The sequence below is a fragment of the Lissotriton vulgaris genome, chromosome 4_1 (assembly GCF_964263255.1).
Source record: "Lissotriton vulgaris chromosome 4_1, aLisVul1.2, whole genome shotgun sequence".
NCBI classification, from domain to species: Eukaryota; Metazoa; Chordata; class Amphibia; order Caudata; family Salamandridae; genus Lissotriton; species Lissotriton vulgaris.
In genome coordinates this window covers 1,064,610,945-1,064,624,752 of record NC_141691.1, presented here as the reverse complement: position 1 = coordinate 1,064,624,752, position 13,808 = coordinate 1,064,610,945, and the positions used below count along the sequence as shown (strand labels likewise).

Here is a 13,808-nt window from a genome sequence, read left to right as displayed (position 1 = left end):
TTATACGTACAGTAAATATCCAGCTGTAACAGTCCATGCTCGTACAAGGCCTTTCAACCATTGTCTTGTATGCCCCTGTTCTAGCAAAGCTGGCAAAACAACTTGCAGCAAAAGGAGCTCCAATGAAAGTTCACTGACTGGTGCATCACTGAAAATTTTGAAATAAAAATTATTACAAACACATCCATTAGAAAGCAAAGTTTTCAAGCAATGTACAAGACACTCTTCATTATATAGCACTTTTCTGTGATTGCTGAAAACACTTCCTGACTAGGGAAATCAAATTAAATATGATAAATTGTGTACATTTCTGATTAAATAGGTTTTCCTGTTATTTTTCGGTCTCACCTACTAAACAGTGCATGTGCTGTCTGCTGCAAAACGTATTGTCAGCTTATAGTGAGCTTAAAGTCTACCCACATCTTACCATTGATTGGCTTCATTGTCACACTCATTTACAAGCTTCTTATTTGTTATCTTGTGGGCATTCCTTCCTCCAAGACGTCTGACTGGATCCCGAAAGTTTTTCATCAGCAGTACCTCTGCGTGTCGGAAGGTGGCGTCAGTCGGCTCCGCGTCCGTCGTTGGCATCGTGTCTCTGTGATGACGTCGCGGTAGCTACTGAGACAGCGTCCTCGCGCGCTAACGTCAGTTCTGTACACAACTTTCCGCGCCAGAAACACAAAGCCATGCAAGACACTGACCACTGGTGCAAAAAACTAGGGCCCTGAAAAGATATCCTTAACCCTACAAATCAGTTTGCAGAACGGGGAGGATGGTTGGGGTGGTAAGGAATCTATAACTAACTAATGTTTCTTACAGATATATCATTACCGAAGGTTAGTAACTTGTTCACCTGAAAGAAACAGGTTAGTTATAGATTTCCTGGACTTGTGCTGTCCTTTAGCGCTGGGAGCGCGTTTACTGGCCTCTGGCGCCTCGGAGCGCCTTAATTACTAAAGCTGGTTCCCACCCGGCATTTATTTGGCCCGCATCTTGCGTGAGGAGCGGCGCGGGAGCCCACTCCGTTATTTTGCCGATTCATGCCCCTCTAGCGAGTGCCCACCTGGCGTTACATTTAAATTCGAGGGAGCCCACCACTCTTCAGACCCGCCTCACTGCGCCTGCCGATCCTTCGTGAGGCGCTGTCCTGCCTCCCCACCCCAGGGCCGCGCTGCTATTGGCCGCAGCCGCGACCCCGGAAGTCAGGCATGCTGCGGCGGGACATGGCCAGGCTTCCCCGGTGAGGACGGAAGAGTTGCCAAGGTGACGGTGACGCCTGAGCCTACGTCACCGCCACGAGCAAAGGAAGCAGAAAGGAGGACGGGAGCCCACATCGCCTCCACAGCCTAGCGCGACCGGAGCAGACCCGGTGAGTGGTTCTAAGGGAGAGGCGGGGGCGTCGGGGCACATTACCAGTGCCCGCCCCGCCCCTCCAGTGCAAGGACCTGACTCTCCCTGCGAGCCCCGCAGAGAAGGACCCCAACGCCTGCAGAGTCCCCCGAGGTGAGTGTAGAAGGGCTGGGGGACTCCCGCGGGGTATTTGTTCGTCACAGCCCGGAAGGAGTGAGGAGCCCAGAGGGGCTCAGGTTACATCATTCTTCGTTCGAGCCAAGAGGCTCAGGGGGCAATTCGAGTTGCTCTGCAAAGCCCACGAGAGGCTCCAGGCAGCATTTCTCTGTTTGGCGACCCCACAGAGGCTCAAGGGGGCATATTTGTTTTACGTGCCCTGAGAGGCTCGGGAGGGCCATTCTGTTTGTTTAGAGCCACGAGGCTCCTGGGGACACACATGCTTGGTGCAGAGCCTGGAATGCTCCAACATTGCCCCACCATTGTTTTCACCAGTTGCCCAGCACTTTGTGGGCAACTGCTACGTTTAGGCCCCTGACACTGGGACACAGGGCGGCCTAGCCCTAGAGAGGCCAGTTGGCCTAGGGACAGTCACAGGTGGTGACTAATGTTATTTTTGCGCAATTGTGTTCTTTGAAACACCTCTGAATGTTGTTTAGGCATCATGTGTTTTCCTTCCCTGCACCTCTGAATGTGTTGTTTATGCATCATGTGCCTTGTTCCTTACACCTCTGAATGTATGTTATGCATCATGTGTTATGTGCTTATACCCCTACAGGTATTGTGATACTTAGGTGGTTGTTCTCCTAGTACAGGTGGTGCTAAGGAGGTCCTGGTTACCGGTAGTTACTGGTTGTGTTCTAAAGTGATTTTACATTCCATGTTCTAAGTGCTAATTCTACCAAGTGCTAAGTTCTAAAAGTGCTGATTCCTGACAGTGGTCCATGTGGCCCTGTCCTGTACATAATCCCCTGTAAATTATGCCCGTACCTGTTGGCACATTGTAAAGTGTGTGTTTATCTAATGTGTTTTGGTATAATACAAAGGCTATTTTTATATATAACCTTGTGTGGAGTTTCCTTTGTGGTGGGCCTTGGGTGTTGTTGCTGGGGTGCGTGCGCAAATACTGAACTCACATTGCCTCAGAGTTTAGCCTTGCCGCTCGCGCCACGTTACCTAGAGGGTGAGCAGGGGTTATCTTGGCGTGTAACTCCCTTGCCCTGACTTAGGAGTGGTTGTCTCGGACTGACTTTAGCGCAAGCCCTGGCCAGCCAGGGATCCCATTTCTAACAGTCCAGGAGAACAGAACGGCCAAAGAAGCCGTCTCTCCGGATTGGACTGTCCAGGCAGTAGTGTTTTGTAAAGGTGTGAAACAATGCCCACGTAGCTGCCTGACAGATATCGTTCAGAGGAACTCCTCGCCCTAAAGCTGCTGCAGTCGCCCTGGTGGAATGGGCACAGAACCCCACTGGAGGCTCCTTTTTCACCAGGGAATAACATGCCTTAATACACAAAAAGACCCACCAAGAGATAGTCCGTTTGTGTACGGCCTGACCTATTTTGGTGCCCACGTAGCCAAAAAAGAGCTGGTCATTCACCTGGAACTGTTTTGTGCAGTCCAGATAAAAAGACAATGCACGTTTTGGGTCCAGACGGTAGAGCCTCTATTCCTCCTTGGAAGGATGAGGAGCAGGAAAGAAGGTGGGAAAAGTTATGATCTGCCCAATGTGAAAGGCAGTGACAACCTTTAGCAGAAAAGATGGACAGGTTCAGAGGACAACTTTGTCCGGATGCACCAAAAGAAAAGGAGGGTTTGAAGAAAGAGCCTGGAGCTTACTCACTCGCCTGGCAGAAGTGATGAAGTGATGGCCACCAGGAATGCAGTTTCGAGAGTTATAAGCATTAAAGGACAGTTGTGAAGTGGCTTAAACGGAGCGCCCATTAACTTTTTTTATTCGTTTTTTATTTTTTATTTAAAACCTTTATTGGAACAAACAAAGGTGAAGAAGGGTGAGCAGTTATTCCGGTACAAATCATGAGAGCACATTAACTTAAGACTAGATTCAAGTCCTACTGAGGCATAACAAAAAGAATAGGAGGAAAGGGATGAGTTATGCCTTTCAAGAATCGATTACCAACCGGGGACTTGAAAAGAGAAGGCTGATCTGAAAGCCAAAGGGAGGCAGAAACGGCTAAGAAATAGCCCTTGATAGTGCCCAGAGCAGAGCCCTACGGGGCCAAATAAAAGAGGAAGAGAAGAAACTCAGAAACTATGCATGCATAGACTATATAGCAGTTATCTCAGAAAGAGAGAACTTCAGAAAGAGGGGCAACCAAGTCCGGAGGGAAGGCTTCTTTGGCCGTTCTGTTCTGTGGATCCTCTCTCTGCCCCTCTTCTTTGGCCTAAGTTCTTTCAGCTCAAATGGCGAAGAAGGCCGTTACTGGACTTGGCTGTCCAGGCACAAGTGTTTGGCAGTGATGCCCTCGTGGCTGTCTGACTGATGTCATTCAGAGGCACTCCCCTCCCCAAGACAGTAGTGGCTGCCGTCGCCCTGGTGGAGTGAGCGCGGAGCCAGACTGGAGGCTCCTTTTTAGCCCGAGAGTAACCAGCCTTAATACACAACACGACCCCTAGAAAAATTGTACATTTGTGTACGGCCCGACCCTTCTTTGCACCCACCTAACCAGCAAAAAGTTGATCATCCACCCGAAAATGTTTTGTGTGATCCAGACAGAAGGTGAACGCACGTTTTGGGTCCAGACGGTGGAGCCTTTCTTCCTCCTTTGAAGGATGCGGAAAGAAGGTGGGCAAAGTAATGGACTGCCCGATGTGGAAGGCAGTGACTACCTTAGGAAGGAAGGCTGGAAGGGTGCGGAGAACCACCTTGTCCGGATGAACAGACAGGAAAGGAGGGATAGAAGTAAGAGCCCGGAGCTCAATCACCCTTCTAGCAGAAGTGATGGCCAACAGGAAAGCAGTTTTAAGAGTCAAAAGAAGTAAAGGGCAGTTATACAGCGGCTCAAAGGCAGCACACATGAGATAGGTTAGCACAAGGTACAAGTCCCACTGAGGCATAACGAAGGGGATTGAAGGAAAAAGATGCGTTAAGCCTTTTAGTAAATGGTTAACTACCGGGGACTTGAAAAGAGAAGGCTGATTTGGCAACCGAAGGAAAGCAGAGATGGGTGAAAGATAGCCCTTGATAGAGCCCAGAGCAGAGCGCTGCTGGGCTAAAGAGAGAAGAAACAAGAGTACTTTAGAGAGAGGGGCAGAAAGGGGATCTACAGCCATTGCTGTGCACCATGCCACAAGTTTGTTCCACCTGCAGGCGTATACGGTCTTAGGGGAGGGACGCGTGGCTGCCAAGATTACATCACAGACTTCAGGAGGCAGGTCGAAAGACGTCAACTGCCACCGCTCAATCTCCACGCAAGGAGGTGGACACTGGCTGCTGTGACAGAAGATCATCCCGAAAAGGCAGTCTGATCGGAAAATCGATGGCCATTTTGAGCCGTTCGGGAAACCAGACTCTTCATACCCAATCTGGAGCCATCAGAATGACTTGTGCCCGGTCGCACCTGATCTTCTTCAGCAGTCTGGGTAGAAGTGATATAGGCGGAAAGGCGTACAACAGACCACAACTCCACTTGCGACGAAAAGCGTCGCCGAGCGAGTGTTGCCTTGGAAATTCTAAAATCTAACCAAGGCTCTCCCCACTGTTGAAAGAGACCTTGCACCATCTCCGAATGAAGATGCCATTCGTGATCCATCATTTACCTGTGGCTGAGATCGTCCGCCCTGGCGTCAGAGAACCGGCTAAGTGTTGAACTACCAAGGAAATTCCCTGATGTTCCAGCCATGCCCAGAGGCGGAGGGCCTCCTGACATAGGGTCCACGACTGTACCCACCCTGTTTGTTGCAATACCACATGGTGGTGATGTTGTCCGTGAACACCTGCACTACTCTTCCCCGGACAGAGGGAAGGAATGCCTTCAGTGCAAGACTAATCTCCCAGAGCTCCAGAAGGTTGATGTGAAGCCCGGACTCCGTCAGAGACCAGAGGTCCTGGATCTCCACCTCTCCCATATGGCCGCCCCATCCCAGAAGGCATGCGTCTGTCACCACTGTGTGGTCTGGATGGGGAAGGGAGAGGGATCTGCCATTGACCCAATCCTGGTTTGTAAGCCACCACTGCAGTTGTTGAGCAGTGCCCTCCGAGATCAGGACTCAATCGGACAGATTCACCTGATGCTGCACCCACTGTAACTTCAGGTCCCACTGCAGAGACCGCATATTCCACCAGGCATGATCGACCAGCATGATGCAGGAGGCCACGAGACCCAGCAGCCTCAGGGTCATTCTGACTAAAACCCAGGATAGAGGAATTGTAGCCCAAATATCCCAGACTCGCTGTTCGGCAGGATAGACCAGAAACCGCGTTGTGTCCAGAACCGCTCCGATAAAGAGGAGCTTCTGAGACGGAATCAGGTGTGACTTTGGCACATTGATGGAGATCCCCAGCGAATGCAGGAGGTCAGCCGTAGTCGGGAGGTGGGAGACAACTGCCTGGGACAAGCCCGTCTTCAACAGCCAGTCGTCGAGAAAGGGGAAGACTGAAACCCCTGATCTCCACAGATGAGCCGCTACCACGTCATCACTTTTGTGAACATCCGAGGGGTGCTGGTAAGGCCAAAGGGGAGCACACAAAACAGAGTGCACATGGCCTACCGTGAACCATAGGTAACACCGGTGGGCCGGCAGGACTGGGATGTGAAAATAAGCGTCGTGCAAGTCCAACGCTACCATCCAGTTTTGCTGGTCGAGGGCAGACAAGACCTGAGCAAGCGTCAACATCTTTAACTTCTCCTTACTGAGGAAGCAATTGACGTACTTGAGGTCCAAAATAGAACCCAGGACCTTGTCCTTCTTGGGAACCAGAAAGTAGTGGGCAAACAACAACGACCTACTTCTGGGACAGGAACGTGCTTGATGGCTCTCTAGGCCAGGAGAGCCGTAACTTCCTGCTGTAGAAGGGCCAGATGATCCTCTGTCATGTGGTGGTACCGCGGTGGCATGGCTGGAAGGTAGTCTCGAAGGGGAGGGAGTAGCCTCTTTGGACTATCTGCAAAACCCACCTGTCCAAAGTGATGGTGCGCCAGTGGAGGAGGTGATGGCGAATTCTGCCGACCACTGGTGTTTGATGGGTCAGAAAGGTCGGACTAGGAGGGTTTGGAGGCTTCTGCAGAGGGGGTGGGGGGTGGGGGGTGGGTGGGGGGGGGGGGTTGGTGGACTGACCCCAAGAACGACGACAGTGGTTTCTACGTCCCCGGCCACCCTGAAGGTTGGTTAACTTGCTGCGGCCTGTGGCCCTGGGTGGGACGTGGCGGGGCACCCCATCCGTAGTCACGAGAGGGGCGAAAAGCAGACTGCGCCGGATGGGAGGAGAGGCCCAAGGACTTGGCCGTAGCCCATGAGTCCTTGAAGCACTTTAGGGCGTAGTCTGCTTTGTCGCCAAAAAGGCGATGGCCATCAAAGGGCATGTCCACCAAGGTCTTTTGGAAATCCCCTGTAAAACCAGTGGACCTCATCCAGGCGTAGCGCCGAAGCGTTACCGACGTTGAAATGGTCCTGCCCAGAGTGTCGGTGGTGTCCAGCCTTCAACGGATCGTAAACTTTGCTGCATCTCTCTTGGCAGCAACAGCCTGGGAGAGCTCTGCTCAGGTCTCCTCTGGACACAGAGGCAGCACTTGTGCCACTGTATCCCACACTGAGTGCGAATAACGGCCAAAGAGACATGCGGTGTTAACGGACCGCAGCCATAAGCTGGTGGAAGAGAGGGTGGTCCAGCTTCTTGGATTCCCTTCCCGGTGGAGCGGTAGGGGGCGCTTTTGGAGGTGGAGGCTTGGACCACCAAGCTCTACGGGGTGGGGTGTTGAGAGGAAAGTGTGGTCGCCCGGAGCTGGGCCCGGAAGTCAGGCGATCATCCTGTCCATGGGAGACCACGTGTTGGGCCTGGACCACGTGTCCAAAAGGACGTCGTGAGGGCCTCATTAAACAGCAGCAGGGGCTCAGAAGAGCTCACTGACGGTTAAAGCACCTCATTCAGGAGGTTAGTCCTGACTGCCATCGTAGGAAGCTCGAGGTTGAGAGCCTCAGCTGCCCTACGCAACACCGTTGCGAATGACACTTACTCCTCCATTGCCACGGTAGGAGGAGACAACATGCCAAGGTTGGGAGAAGTAAGACCACTGGCACCCCCCAGTTCCTCTCTCCAGTCCTGCTCAGCATCTAACTAGTCAGTTAAAGGGTCACCTGACCCCTCCCAGTGCTCCTCACCCTCCTCTGGCTGCTGATCTGGCAGAAAATGGGCAGGGTCAAAGAACCCATCGGCGCAGGATCCGGCATCCGCCAACGCCGGTTCGGCTCACTGTCCACGTTGAGTTGAAGGCTGGGGTCGACGCCAGCCGGGAAGCCGACCGACACCGAACGCAGTAGTGGTGCCGTAGGAAGCGGCGCCGTTGTAGGTGTAATGAGATCAACCGGCATCGATCTGGATCCAGGCCTGGATCCAAGGGGGGCCTGTGGCGCCGGGGACGGTGGCAGCAAAGACCTAGTCCCCCCCAACGGACTCCGCGTGACCTGGAGGCATGGTCGTTCCACCTACAGATGGCATGCATTGCCTCGTACAACGTACAAAGCAGGGCGGGAGTCGCTCCGGGTTCCGGAAAGGGAGGGAAGCCCGAAGTCAACCCTCCGGGCTCCATGCGTGGAGCCGCGGGAGTGGCACCACCTGCGTTTCTCATCGGATCGGTCGACGGACGAGGAGAAATCGAAGAGCAACGATGCTACTTCCCCTTTTCTTATGCTTCGACTTACCCAACCCCTAATGCAGAGACTAGGATGATTTGGAACCAATATGGTGGTGGCTCCGCTATACGTACCTTGAACTCCGTCTTGACCAGGACCTCGAACAGCGAGGAGCCAACTGTCGGCATTCAAGCAGCTTTCAGGTCAGCTCCTGCAAAGCCTTCGGTGCCATCGACCGACAGTCGGAGCACGACTTGGGGTCGTTGTTGTGCTCCAGGCAAAAGAGGCACATGCGGTGCAGATCCGTCACCAACATCAGTTGGTTACAGGAACTGCAGGCCTTGAAACAGGGCATCCCTGGTGCACCTGTTCGGAAAAGAAGACTCAAAACAACAAGAAGTCGACAAAAGTCGAAAAAAAAGTAGTAAAAAAAAGACTGAGGATCTGCGCTGGCTGGCGACGGAAAAAGAAACAACTGACGTTAGCGCGCGAGTGCGGGTCTAAGTAGTTGGCGCGACGCCTTCCCGGGGACCATGACGCCGGACACGAAGACGACCAACGCCACCTACTGACGTGCAGAGGTACTGCTGACGAAAAAACTTTCCGGATCCAGTCTGACGCCTGGGGGTATTTCTAAGGTAAGGAATCTATAACTAACGTGTTTCTTTCAGATGTCAGTTCTTTACTTAACATTCCACGCCACAAGCACAGAGCCAGGCAAGACACTGATCACTGGTGCACGAAACTAGGGCCCTGAAACGGAGTCCCTTACTCTAGAAGTCAGTTCGCAGAATGGGGAGGATGAGTGGTTCGGTAAGGAATCTATAATATAGGTCTCTTGCAGATATATTGTTACCAAAGGTAAGTAACTTGTTTGTCTCTTAGGACTTGGCTGTCCAGGCAGTAGTGTTTAGTGAACGTGTGCAATGAAGCCCACGTGGCTGCCTGACAGAAATCAAGAAGGGGGCTTCCACATCCAAAAGTAGTAGTGGTTGCCATAGCCCTGGTGCAATGGGCACGCAACCAGACTGGAGGTTCCTTTTTCGCCAAGGAATAACAAATTTTTATGCAAAGAACACATCGAGAGATGGTCCGTTTTTGCACAGCCGAACCTTTTTTGCTGCACACACAGCCAACAAAGAGCTGATCTTCCACCCATAATTGTTTTGTGAAAGCCAGATAAAATTAAAGTGCACATCTTAGATCCAGACAGTGGAGCCCCTCCTCCTCTTTAGAAGGATGCCTGGGTGGGAAGAAGGTGGGCAAAGTGATGGGCTGTCCTATGTGGAAATAGGTAACGACTTTGGGTAGAAAGGAAGGTCTAGTATGAAGGACACCCTTGTCCGGATGAACAGCCAGGAAAGGAGGGTTCGAAGAAAGAGCCTGAAGCTCACTCACCATTCTTGCAGAGGTGATGGCAACCAGAAAAGCAGTCTTTAGAGTAAGTCTGAGAAAACAGTTTATGAAACGGCTCAAAAGAAGCGCACATAAGGTAAGTTACAGCAAGTTTCCAGTCCCTTTGGGGCATTACAAAAGGAATAGGAGGAAACAGGCGAGTAATGCCCTTAAGGAAGCAATTTACAATAGAGGACTTGAAAAGAGAAGGCTGGTCGGGAAAGCAAAGAAAGGCCAAATTGGCCGAAAGATAGCCTTAAAGAGTGCCTAGAGCAGAGCCCTGCTTGGCCAAAGAAAGAATGAAGAGGAGAAACCTCTGAAAGAGGGGCAGAAAGGGGATCCACAGCCTTTGCTACACACAATGCCACCAATTTGTTCCATCTATAGGCATATACCATTTTGGTGGAGGGACGCCTTGCTGTCAAGATAACGTTACAGACTTCGGAAGGAAGGTCAAAAGCTGTGCACTGTCACTGCTCAATCTCTACCCAAGGAAGTGGAGGCTGGACAGGGCGGGTGGAGGGCTGTCTCCTGTTGCTGCGACAAAAGATCCTCCTGAAGGGGCAGTCTGATCGGAGGATCGTTAGCCAAGTTCGAGAGCTCAGGATATCAGACTGTTCGTGCCCCGTCCGGAGCTACAAGGATGACTTGGGCCTGGCATTGGCGGAAAGGGGTAGAGAAGACTACCACTCCACTCATGACTAAAAGTCTTGCTTATCGAGTACCGCCTTGGAAATTCCAACACACATAACCGCTGACATTGCACGTTCTCTTTGGTGGCGAATAGATCTAACCAAGGCTCTCCCCGCTGCTGAAAGAGACCTTGCACCATCTCAAAGTGAAGACACCATTCGTGATCCATCATGCACCAGGGGCTGAGTTCGTCAGCCCTGGCGTTCAGGGAACCTGCCAGTTGGTAAACCACCAGGGACATGCCCTGATTTTCCAGCCTCTTCCAGAGACGAAGTTCCTCCTGACATAGGGTCCCGCCACCACCCGCCCTGTTTGTTGCAATACCACATGGCGGTGGTGTTGTCCGTGAACACCTGTACTACTCTTCCTTTGACAGAAGGAAGGAATGCCTTCAGTGCAAGACGAATGCCCGAACCTCCAGAAGTTTGATGTGGAGCCCAGACTCTGCCGGAGACCAGAGGCCTCTGATCTCCTCTTCCCCCATGTAGCCGCCCCACCCCAGAAGTGATGCATCCGTCACCATTGTGAACTCAGGTTGGTGAAGAGAGAGGGATCTGCTGTTGACCCAATCCTGGTTTGTTAGCCACCACTGCAATTGGTGTGCAGTGCCCTCCGAGATCTGGACACAATCGGAAAGATTCTCCTGATGCTATGCCCACTGGAACTTCAGGTCCCACTGCGGAGCAGGCATATGCCACCTGGCATGATCCACCAGCAGGATGCAGGAGGCCATCCTCTGGCTGCCACTCAGGGCGATAGAGAACACCAGGGGAGAACAGTGGTAAAAAGTATGGTTCGGAGCCGGCACCGACGTCGGTCGATGCCAGTCCGGCTCCATGTCCATGTCGAGGGGGAGGCTGGAGTCTGCATCGGTTGGGGACACAATCGGCATGGGAGGGAGCAGAGGTATCGCTAATCGATTTGGCGCCGGAGTAGGTGTCGGAAGGTCGACCAGCGCCAATTCGGATCCAGGCCTAGATTCCTGGGAGCCCTGCGGCGCCAGGGCCGAAGCAGCTGGCATCGAAGGCCCAGAAACCCCCCGCCGAGTCTGCGGCACAGTGGGACTGCCCAAAGATGGAGTGGAGGGCTTTGTAAAAACTACGAAGCTGGACAGTGGTCGCTCTGGCTCCCAGGAAGGAAGGCTCGGAGTTGACCCAACAGGACTATCTTCCGTATCCTGTGTCGCGTTGGTTGACGAACCGGGAGAACGTGAAGAGTGACAGTGCTTCTTTGGCTTCTTTTTGTGCTTCAACTTATCCTGAGACTTCGGTGAGGAGTGGTGGTGATGGCTCCGCGACCGGTCCCTCTGTACCGGGACCTCGAGCGGTACGGAGCCGACAGCCGGGCTTCCATAAGCTTTCGGGACCACTTCCGAAAAACTTTGGTGCCATGGCCCGACAGTCCGAGCACGACTTAGGGTTGTTGTCGCACTCCAGACACCAAATGGCACACTAGTTGTGGGTCCGTCATGGACATCAGCTTGTGGCAGGAGCCACAAGGCTTGAAGCCGGTTCGCCAATGTGACATCCCTGTGTACCAGGAGTCGAACGACTCGAAAAATATGTCGACAAAGGTAAAAAAAAGAGACCGTCAAAAAGTGACTGGAGGTACCGCGCTCTCTGGACCTGCGCTGGCTGTCGTGGAAAAAGAAAGAACTGACGTCAGGGCGCAGGGGCGGCGTCTAAGTAGATACACTGATGTCATTCTGGCGATTACGACGCCAACGACTAATGTGGAGTCGACCGACGCCACCTACCAATGTGCAGAGGTACTGCTAAATAAACATTCTCTGGAACCAGTCTGACGCCCTGGGGGTAAGGTAAGGTAAGGTAACTAATAGTCTCTTTCAGATGATGTAGTTTTGGAGCCTTCTCTGTAGTAGGAACGTGAAAAGGAGCCTCTATTTGATGGGGACTGGAGGGCTCCCATGGACTTTGCCACTTCAGTGTCTTTTTTTATATTCTCTAAAGACTGGTCGACTTCAACACCAAACTGGTGTTCTTTGTCAAACTGGGTGTTTAAAATGAACAGCTGAACCTCCGGTTTAAACCCTGAAATCCTAAGCCATGCATGCCTTCGAAGGAGAATGCTTGGATTGATCTCCCTAGCCGAGGTGCAAGCAGCATCTAGAGCACATCTGATTTAAGAGTTAGAAATGAGTTTCCCCTCTTGAACTAACACTTGTGCCTTGGCTTTGCGTTTGCCCAGGAGATATTGGAGCAGGTGTTTCATCTCATCCCAGTGTGCAGTGTCGTATCTAGCTAGTAGGCCAGTTGTTTGTAAATTAGCTCCTTGACGAGCATTGGACACTACTAGGCAGTCGAAAGGTAATTGTCATGTGATAAACACAGAATCAGATGGTGAAGGTTTATATTTTTTATTGACCCTGGGATGTTAAAATAAGTGCTCCTATAGGATCTTTGAAGATGTCATCTACTTGAATCATCATGCCCTTTAACATAGGGAGTGTTTGACTTGACCTACTTGTGGACCGAAGAGTTTTAAATAAAAAAAGACTTCTTTTAAGGACTCTTTAAGGAAAGCTGCCACATGATAGTCTGCTGCTCCAGCAATAAGTTGTTAAGGCACATTATCATCCGGTGGTGATGGCTTTGCAGGGTAAAGGTCTGGGTCAGTATCTAATCGAGGGTCAATGGTGTAATCATTTCATGGGTCTACAGGCAAATGATTATTCTTCATCAATATCAACACCTTCAGTCTGTGTATGTGGAGATATGTAGGAGGCTGGGTTTCTGATGCAGTAACGCTCCCTTTTTAACAGACTACTGAGCACTTTGACTTGATGTGCCCTGGGTCGCTGCCAATCAGGTTCCCAGGACCTGTGTCCTTTCCCAAACTGTACCTTGTGCTCCCAATTGGCCCCTCTCTGGCCACATGTCAGTCCCTTGTAAAAGGTACCATGGGTACCCAGGACACTGTGGCCAGGGAAGGTCTGTAAGGCCTGCAGCACTTATTGTGCCACCCTTGGAGGCACTGTACCTTTACACACACACACAGAGCCATTGCAGGCTGAGTGTTTGGTGCAGAAAGAAGTGAAGAGTCGACATGGCATACATCCCCGTGTGCCATGCCTACAACCCATTGCCCTGGGATGTATGACGTTACATCGCATACATTTACATCGCACACCATTACAACGCAATTTTTACAACGCAGATTCCTTTACAACGAATGCCTTTACAACGCATGACTTTACATAGCAGATGCTATTACAACACATGCCATTACTACGTAAGTATAGGTAAGTATATTATTTTTTTTTAAAATGTAATTAATAAATATTTAATTAATTTAATAAATAAAATTATTTTTAAATTAATTTATTTTTATATATATATATATATATATATATATTAAAAACTATTATTAATAAATAACTATTGTTAATAAATAATAAAATTATTAAAATATTTTTTTTAATTTATTTAAATAATGTATTTAAAAACGGAACCCTAAAAAAAACCCTGTTCCCCAAAACCCTAAAAATACCCCTGTACCCCAAAACCCAAACCCAGCCCTGAACCCTAAAAATACCCTTGTA

General features: G+C 50.9%; 1 protein-coding gene across 1 annotated transcript in view; it reads right to left on the bottom strand.

The window, feature by feature from the left end:
• The window catches only part of MARCHF6 (membrane associated ring-CH-type finger 6), a 1,612,715-nt gene that overhangs the window by 831,086 nt on the left and 767,821 nt on the right, over positions 1-13,808 (bottom strand). Inside the window, exon 18 of the mRNA XM_086965293.1 lies at positions 11-148. Within this exon, the coding sequence (XP_086821419.1) occupies positions 11-148 (138 nt within the window). The remainder of the gene's footprint in view (positions 1-10; positions 149-13,808) is intronic.